Genomic DNA, 10,000 nt, shown 5'->3' with positions numbered 1-10,000 from the left:
AACCCAGGACGCGCGGCCATATTGGCGATTCTCAGTGAATGAAGTACAATGGAGTATTATGCACTTTGGATATCTTACGTGATTGTAGCCGTGTCTAAACAACAGAAAAGCTCATCAAAATGCGTCTAAGATGCAAAGGCATATATGGCAGGACTTGGACCACAAGAAAAGGCGCGATATTTCGAGAAATTACGGATTATTGGCAGCGCAGGTCCATATGAGTTGGGTGAGGGAGACGAAGTACCAAGTTCAACCACAAGCGCCCCCCTTCCTCTGATAACTTCTGGCATTATTCTCCTTTCTCCCTGTTTTTTTAATAACTTTTGGAAGTCGATACCTACACCAGATGTTTTTCTCAGTCTGACCTATCGGTACAACCTAAAACACGGCAATAATTAACATTTTCCTTGACGAAGTTAGGGATTTACTTCAGTGCCTAATGCTTTCTAATGAGGCGAGTATCTCCAATATGGCGACGTCCAGATCTGATGACACGCCGTGCAAACCCCTAATGTGTTTAGCTTGGTTTCTTGATGGCTAGCTCGCTAGCTGGTGGGGGTTTAGCGTAGCAGGCACTGGCTACCGAAGCTGCAGGGGGAGCTATGTTGTGAAAAATGCAAGCCCAAATCAGGCTAAAACCCAGAAACAGCGAAAAAATAAGCAGACTTGCATAGGGCTTCTTTAAAACAAAAGTGCTTGCTTCGTCCATCTGCCAGTATCTCAGTCAGCCACAGCAGTGTCAAAGTTTGACCAGAGAATTTTCCACACCAAGATTTTTGGTTTTTAAATCTACACAAATCTAGGCCTACACATGGTTCCAATATGGCCGCTAAATGCTCCTGCTAACCTCAGCATAGGAATAGGACAGAAGTTACAGTTGTTCTACAGCTTTACTGAGTCCATACCACCATGAATTCATGGTTATCGAGAAGTCAGCAATAACAAGGAGAAACTCTCTGCATCCAAACCCATATCCATTTGACCCAATTGTACTCATTGGGCTCTATTTTAATGGTCTGAAACGGAAGTGTCTTTGCGCAAAACGCAAGTGGGCTTTGTGGGCTGAAAATTTCGAAATTCTGGCTGTTAAATATACCCTTTTAACGCAGTTTGGAAGGGGCATACAAACTTTAACAGAGCAAGCAGGGCCCGTTTTCTGTCTGACTTAGGTGACGTGAACATTGGCTACCAGCAGACTTCACTGCTGCTTGACACTACCTTGCATGGAGACATATTTCACGTTAACAGTGGAGATGTTAGCAAAACTATAGCGTTTGGTAAATGGAGATGCATATCATCTCCCTAATTTACTTCTTTTGTGCAACAGCCCACATTATGCGCTCACTCCAGCGAGACGAGTGAAATAAGTGTAGGCCTGTCATCGGCATCGCCATAGGCTATTTGCTATGATATAAGCTACTGTTAGGCCTACTACAACAAGTCGCGATTTATTAGGCTATCCAATCGCTATGCTGTTTTCATGAACATTGCAGAAATCCACTTCATTCACCTACCCACGAGTGGGTCAGTTTCACTTTCGCAAACACGCATACACATTGAATGAGCGCTCATAGCCTACCACTTCCACCTAATGTTATGCCTCTATATTTTATGAATTAAGAAGTATTTATTGATCAGGAAAACATTTAGTTTATTTTTCTTTCGGTCCGCGGTTCCATAACACCATTCAGTTGTGCCGCAAATTAACAGACAGAAGCACCGGGCATAATCTAGCCTAAATTCATGGCAATTTTTTTTTTAAATCCGAGGGCCCCCATTGGCTGAGGGCCCCTGTGCACGTGCACACTTGGCACAAGCCATGATCCGTCCCTGTTTGGGATCACTCTAACTGAATCACGAGGTTATGAATGCATGGCGATATTTTTGCAATTTACAGTATAATCTAACATACTCTCCCGTGCTGCCGCTGGGGCCTTTGGGTTAAATGGCATAAGCATGCAATTCAACATCACGTCTCCTTAAGTCCTCTAATATTTCCTAATTTATGTCATCAACACATCCGTGATTCGTGAAAATGTGTAGATTTATGCCTATTTTTTCACATCTTAATGGACACCACACTGATTTCCCTCGGGTGGTAATATTTTTCTTTGAAATGATGTATGGTTTACAGAAATGGGAACTACGATGTATAGATAAGAGGAGTGAAGTGTGCGTTGCGCAGCACAGGCGGCCAAGCAAGGGCTCCTTACCCTAGGCAACTCAACAACGAAAAAACAAGTTGACCTAACTTTCAACTCTGCACAGTATCCCATTAACTGCATGACAGTAGGCTATTTAATATTTTCTGTTAAGTAGAGTTTGTAAACACGTTATCATCAACTTAATGCACGCACAACATTTGTTTGAGCAGGAGAGAGAATAACAATGAATGGATGCAGCAACTACAGAAATTGTAGCCATACTTGCTGCTTTCTTGTACTATCTATGGTTGCTGGTTAACAGCACATAAAAGCTGATTTAAGCTAATTCACTAACTCAAGACTTCAAGGCCATCATGGATATAAAACGTTTTTTGAAAATAACGAAAGGATGGAGGGAACATAACAAAGATTGGAGTTATTTCAGATGGGCTACAACAAGGTAGGCAAAATTATGGTGCTTAAAACCTTAGTCATAATTAGGCGTTGTTGTTGTAAAGATATTGCATGTAGATGTACTATATAGGCTACTAAATTTTTAGGTCACCAATGCACGAACAAAACCGGGAAATGGACAAATATTATCAAGGCTTTGAATGTTTCCGTCTGTGCACGGGGGTGTCTGTAGATTGGTGTACAACGCATTCATTCATGCAGGCCTGTGGTCATGCATGCACCCTTAAAATAGCATCTGCATTTGCGCCACAGACTTTAGACCAGGGAGTTCCTGGTCTGTGGCGGAATTGTTTTCTGAAACTGCAAAATATCAACAGTAAGCGTTATGCCGAACACGCCCGTCTTTTAAGCTGAACGCCCGTGAAGTACAGTTGCATTCCCTAATTTATAGGCATGTACCTGTGAAGGGAAAATTCCAATATGCGCTGACTGCAAAATAGGAAAGACAAAAGCACGAGTATACCAAGTCAATTGCGCTGGGACGCAAGATAGAGCTCATTGTGTGCAATGATAGTATTGTTCTTGCCCAATAACCATTTACACAAACTATAGTATGTTGTACTATTTACATATTCAAACACCATACAACGAAATGTAGCTGTTGCTAATTTTGATTACGAGACAACCATAAGGTCAGGATTGGACTGCTGGAATGATAGACTTTAAGATACACAGGCACAATAGCGTCGAGGTTTATGCTTCGTGTAAGATGGCCTATGTCTTGACGGCTGGAGCCCCTGGCTGCTGATCGAGGCGTTACAGATGCTGCTCGGTGGAGGTAGCACCCTTGATTGTTGCACGACAGTTTATAGTATAATTATCCCTAACGCCTAATGAGGAAAGAGGGAAATAGTGTGTATCGAGCAGAGCGAGCACACTGTCTGATCCTTTGCTTCTAAAAGTCCAGAGCAGTTTAGTTTAGTAAACAGTCCTCAGAGCCACTCCTAATAACGAGACAGAAAGGAATGATGGTCTTTGGAGTAAAACGAGCGGCTTTATCTTCTTAATCTACGGCAAGTACTGAAACCATAATAATGGCCTCCATTCACCTGCACACATCTCTATCCATCTCTCGGTATCTAAATGAGATCTATGTATAGAATCAGTAGGGATGCCAGAGGCAGTTATTTGACCAGGTTGCAGTTCTGCAGCGGTGTACGTTTCCAGTGTCCTATTAGTGTCAGCGCTTTCTTTTATGTCTGGTCCCCTGATATGGCAACAGCATAGTGATCACATCAGGCATGATAGCTCTAGCACTTAAACTGCCTTGCCTGTCCCTGACCTAAGAGCAGTGACGGACCGGGATTAAAAAACGGCCCTGGCATTTTCACCACCCAGCGGCCCACACGGGGACATGCACGCACGTGCCCGCAACACACAGATATAACTTCACATGCACGGGAAAGAACATGCATGTTTGTAGCCCCATTGGTGATGAACTCTAACTTTAATAAACATAAAGACTAAACCAAGAACATGGATATATCAATGCACAACTCCAAAAAAATGAATGCAATATGAAAATGAAAAAAGAATAGCCTAGAATAGATCATCAGAGCAGCCGCTCCACAAACGTGTCTTAATTAACGTCATGCAGTTAACAAGGTGCGAAGGAGCTTGCTTTTCTCCGCAACACTGTCTATCACGTCATCAGCATCCAAGTTCATTACGACCTCTTTCTCTGTCGCCATCAGCATAAAGGCCTCCAAATTATCCTGTGACAATCGTGTCCTTAGGCGATTCTTGATGAATTTAAGAGTGGAAAAACTCAGTTCGCATGCCACTTGAGTACATGCCAGTGTTAGTAGGAATTTATATGCTATGCTAACCATATATTGTTGTAGGCACAGGTAAAGAGGTTTAACTGCTGGAGAAGGAAATAGCAACAGATTGCACAATTCTTGCAGGTAGCACATTTCTTGCTCACCAGGTTTATTTCTGTATCTTCCTCTATCTCCGCAGCATCATCAAAGTTCAGCTCTGACTGTGTACTCGTTTAGAGGAGACTTTTTCAGGCTGTCCCAGTGCGTAGCCAGGTGTCAATTCTGACTGTAGATTTTCGACCGTAGCATCTTCACTAAATTTAAGCAGACATTCACTTATGTTTCGAAGTGCATTTGGGGGCAGTTTATTAGCTTTTATAAAGGGAAAATTCCGAGGATCAAAGCATGCTAGATCGGCATACAATTCCCCGTGCTGAAGGAAGTAGACGCATTCGGTTTTGAAATTCCCAGAAGTCATTGCTTCATATAACTTTTGTAAACTAATAATAAAATAAAAGATACAGGCATATTTATTGTATTTCAATTTCAAACAATGCACTTTTTAAACATTTGATTGAATAAGGCTACAAAAGAATGTAGACTGATGTATTTATTGAGGGTCACCATGACTGTAGTATAGAGACTCTTATCTGGTATAAACACTGATCAGTTTCCCACTGTATAGGAGGAAGAGGGAGTTAGAGATAAATGGCTGATTTGAAGCCATTTAACACCATTGATGCGTGATAGTGGGCCGAGAGATAATGTGGAACTGGGCTTGCGATAAAGGGGCCGCACGAACCCGACAAGTATGCCGCCCCGTGATTGGCCGGCCCAGTCGGCCCACGAGAGGCCGCGGCCCTTCTGGCATCTGCCCAAATGCCAGACTGTCCAGTCCGTCACTGCCTAAGATCTTAATTATCCCCAGAAAAAATACTAGCGTAGTATGTTTTAAGTCAAATGTCTACAGACTGCAGAGCCATGGCGGGGAGAACTCCAGAGCGTGACTCACAGAATTAATATGCGGGACATGATGGATTTGTATAATTTCACATGACCCCGTTTCTGATCTTAGTGGCATTGTTCAAGGCCAGGCCAATATTCCCCTGTTAGAGTCCGTCTGTCTCAGCTCCACGCCCACCTCCACAGCCCAGCCCAGCCTCTTTGGGTCTCAACACAGATAATCACTGTTATTCCGAAAGGAGCGAGATAAATTTTTATCATGCCATTGTGTAGCGCATTGTTTATTGTTGCCCTTTAAAACGGAGGCCTCCTGATGGGCTTTTAAAGCATCTCATTTGCCCCTTGAGACCTCCGCTACGCAGTAAAACAGATGAGTTGGAAGATTAAATGGGACGCGGATGACAAGCTCTTGCTCTTGGCCAGCCACAAATTGCCTCAGTCACAGAGCCCAGCTTTAGCCTCACATGCCTTAGCCTCGATCTTAGGACCCTGACACAGAGAAAACAAAGGCCATATGTCAATTTTTTATTTGTAATAAGCAAAATAGGTTGCATCTTTATTTGTAACCTATACAGTACATATCTTTACAAGTAGTCATTGCAAAATAGTCAGATCACATGACCTTTTTACAGTTCATCCAAATATTATTATGAGGGAGATGTGAGAGCGACGCTGTAATTCAAATCATAAGGGTTGGGATGGGAAAAACTCCAGCATGTCCTGGGAGAGCTGATTACTGTGTGAGGCGGAACTCGTGGTACTGTGTTGAGTAATATGTGTTTTTTGGGGTTCTGAGGTTGCCTGTCTGTCACACTTAAGAATGACAGATGTTCTGTTGTTGGTCTCAGTTCTTTTTCTGGCCCGGGGGGCTGGGCTGTTGTGTGGTACATGCGGTCCCCCCATAGGGAGTCTTAGATTGCTCTCGTCACCTAGCCGGAGGCCTCCTGGAACATGCCACTGTTTTCAAGCGCGTGCACACACACACACACACACACACACACACACACACACACACACACACACACACACACACACACACACACACACACACACACACACACACACATACACACACACACACACACACACAAACTCATATAGCCTCTGGATGTGGGACCCAGGGTTAAGGCTGAACACTTCCCCATGTGTGTGTCGGCAGTGACCTGCTGGGAGGGTGATGGGAAGATTACCCAAAGATCAGCGGGGCAAGAGTGTGAGTGAGCGAGAAGGAGGAAGAGAAGCAGGAGGAGGAAGAGAGGAGGAGGAGAGATGCAGGACAGTGTGGGAACAAGTTTCTTTTTTTTTTCCCTTTTTTGTCGTTTTTGGTGTAACAGTCCGTCTGGATGTCATTCCAGAGGTTGACAGCATGTCTTGCTGTGAGGTGGTGTGGGAAAGGAAACATGGAGAGCTGTTTAAAACGGATGAATCAGCATTCTGGGCTTTATCAAATTTAACAAGCCTGTTGTGCGGGTCCCAAGTGGGTGTTGCTGCGGTGGTAAGGGCCAAGTCCGAGTTCTCAGGTCTTACAGGATGCGCTTGAGATGACACTGACAATGGCAGCTATATGGGAGGTTTGCGTAATAAAATTATATTGAAAGAAGTTCAAGTTGGACTGAGCCGTTAAACTCTCACAGGCTAAAATTCAGTTATTGTGATAGATTTGGTGAACTATAACAGCGTGTGATTAGTTTTGTTGTTTTTTTCTTTTAGGTTTGATATAAAGCACACAAACAGAATAAAACAAATCTAATCGTTTTGTAGTAAAATTGTGGATTGATGGAACTTGGTAACATTTTGTCTGTTCTTAGAACATGCCCATATGTTTAAAGGAACTATCTTGGGTCTGACTGTGTTTATGAGTCTGGTGACAAATAAAAACAACTTTGTTTTGTTGTTGTCTTCCCCCCCATCAGATGCGAACCTGCAGCACCGTCCTGTGGTCAGCCGGCAGTACTACACGTTGCCGGGCAACGGTGTGGAGCGTCGCACGTCGGCCCCTCCGGCCTCGCTGGCCCCGGAACCACCGCGCTTCCACCCACAGGCCAAGGGCAAGAACATCCGCCTGGACGCTCATCTGCGGCGCGCCACGCGCAAGAACAGCTTCTGCAACGGCATCACCTTCAGCCAGCGGCCCGTGCGCCTCTACGAGAAAGTCCGGCTGCGGCTCTCGGCCATCCACAGCGGCTGGAGCGGCGCGCTGCGCTTCGGCTTCACCAGCCTGGACCCCGGCGAGCTGGCCTCCTCCGACATCCCCAAGTACGCCTGCCCGGACCTGGTGACGCGGCCGGGCTACTGGGCCAAGGCGCTGCCCGAGAGGCTGGCGCTCAGGGACAACGTGCTAGCCTTCTGGGCCGACCGGCACGGCCGGGTCTTCTACAGCATCAACGAGGGCGAGCCCATCCTCTTCCACTGCGGCCTGAGCATCGGGTGCCCACTGTGGGCCATCATCGATATCTATGGGATCACGCAGGAAGTCACGCTGCTGGGTAAGTAGGGACAGCCAGGGGTGGCAGGGTGGGTGGAGGTGGCTGTACTCCATGCTGAGCCAATGCCAATGCCCTGTGACTGTGACTTCATTCAAGAACAAAGTGACCTATAGACCCTTTCAACAATAAAAACAAAAACAATGCTTGAACGTTCTATTAGGGCCCCAATCTACTTCCTCTGCATATGGATAACATATGGAATGTTAAAAAGGAAGTCTTGTGGGGCCAACTATGATGCTGATAATAGAACTCTCTTGAAAGGGTCCATTGATTTGTGTTGAATTGACTTGAATGAATAATGGTTCTTCCTGTTGCTTTTTTTCCCTTTTTTTTGTATGTAAAACAAGACGTCACTTTCCAGACCACTGGCGGATCTCGGAGTGGTTAACGATGTCTGTGTGCGCATTTCTCTGAGCCTTGGTTATAGAACAATTTTAAATATTTTCCTGGAAGTGTTAACCTAATATTTAGACTATAAATTATATAGACAATAGTGTGAATTGCAATAACCCATCAGCCAAAAAAAGGCCCCAGCTCTTACAATAGTGTATAGCAGTACCCAGAAAGAACAACTGGTGATGAATGTGCAGAATCCTGTGAGAAGTTCCATTCCACAGTTGGAACTGTCTGAGGGCAAAAGTGCACATGACTCTTCTCCCGATAAAAAGCCTCTACTTCCTAAACAGTTCCCTACAAAGAAGCCTTTATTGGACGAAAAGGACTCTTCACTGTTCATATTGTTTTGAAACTGCTAGCCAAAGAACGCTTGAATTGTGGATTCTCTCTCTTTTTTCTTACAGAATATTATGGATTTATTCATGCTTGTTATGTAACCGCGCTTGTTTTTTTTAAGCTGAAGATGCTGTCATTAGTAGTCTAACGAATGGCCAGATGAAATAGGCTTAGGCCATGAAGCAATATGAAGAGCTCATTATACAGGGGAAAAAATCTCAAAAAAGAGCAGCTCAAGGCCTTCCTTTTAAGGTTGGGTTAGTCAGCATTTTTGTCTGAAGCTCCAAAAAAACAAACGGATGCGCCCACTCACTCTCGAGGCCCACTCAGACTCCATCCTCTGTTTGTTTCCGAGGACATCTGACAGACAGGCAGATTATTGCCTTGATTGGTTGGGTGTCTTCCGATGATTATTTGGACGTTGCAGTGAGGGTCAGCTTGTTTGTTTTGTTGTCCCCATTTCCAGAGTGTGGACCTCACAAACAGAGACAGTAGCTTCAGTGGAGTGAAGAAATAGTGGACAGAGCTTAATGGTGATTTCATCAAGATACTATTCTCCCCCTTGAGTGTACCTCCAAGGAGACAGTGAAATGTGATGCAATAAATGGGGATAGGTCTATGTGTAGTAGCCGTAGCCTCAAAAGTCTCTTTTTGATGGAGCCACTTAATGTGGATGTGGAAAAGTATTTTGCCTACATTCTTTCATACAGTTGAGTTGAAGCGAGAGGAACTGAACTGAAATAGACTCCGCTGGCTGTAGGTGCTTTGAAATCCGATTAGATGAATGATTGAGTTTCTAACTGACGCCTCTGAAGTGCAGCTCCCTGCCTCCTCTTAGTGAATGGCGAGTGCTGTGCTGGGTTCCTTCTCCATACACACACACACACACACACACACACACACACACACACACACACACACACAGCACACATTGCCTCCCAGGCTCTGTGTATGATGGCCAAATGAGATTTGTTAAGGAACGGAAGGAATGGAATGTGTGGGCCTGAAGATTTGCTCCTGTGAATCCCAACGCTTGTGAGCGCCTGAAATATCGGGCAAGCTATAGACCCCCCCCCCCACACACACACACACACACACACACACACACACACACACACACCTCCTCCTTCCACCCCCTGCGTAGGCAAGGCGGTCTGTGTGTGTTGGGTGGTAGTGGGGCGGTCTATGTAGGTCGCGGTGGATAAAAGTGTTGCCTGCCACGTGATTTAGAGCGGGCGTCGGGGGAACGTAAACAGTCACCTCACGCGGCCGCTGTGATGCGTCCCAGAGGCTGGGGATGGGGGGCGGGTGCTCCTCGGTATCTGCCTCTGTGTGTGTGTGTGTGTGTGTGTGTGTGTGTGTGTGATTTCCCAGACGTGCTCTTTCCCTCGCTCACTTCATCCATCCCTTCCTCCTCGGCCTCTGCCAGAGCAGAGCA

The 10,000-nt window shown here is 45.2% G+C and overlaps 1 protein-coding gene across 3 annotated transcripts in view; it reads left to right on the top strand.

Moving 5' to 3' along the window:
• neurl1b (neuralized E3 ubiquitin protein ligase 1B) overlaps nt 1–10,000 on the top strand; it is a 44,418-nt gene that overhangs the window by 27,847 nt on the left and 6,571 nt on the right. For 2 of the 3 annotated variants that reach the window (XM_048231862.1, XM_048231863.1), the window contains exon 2: nt 7,258–7,830. In XM_048231862.1, the coding sequence (XP_048087819.1) occupies nt 7,258–7,830 (573 nt within the window). Of the gene's footprint in view, nt 1–6,600; nt 6,916–7,257; nt 7,831–10,000 lie in introns of those variants that run through there. The other variant, XM_048231864.1, reaches the window with a different exon arrangement.

The sequence above is a fragment of the Alosa alosa genome, chromosome 21 (assembly GCF_017589495.1).
Source record: "Alosa alosa isolate M-15738 ecotype Scorff River chromosome 21, AALO_Geno_1.1, whole genome shotgun sequence".
Lineage (NCBI taxonomy): Eukaryota > Metazoa > Chordata > Actinopteri > Clupeiformes > Clupeidae > Alosa > Alosa alosa.
This window is presented reverse-complemented; position numbering and strand designations above follow the sequence as displayed.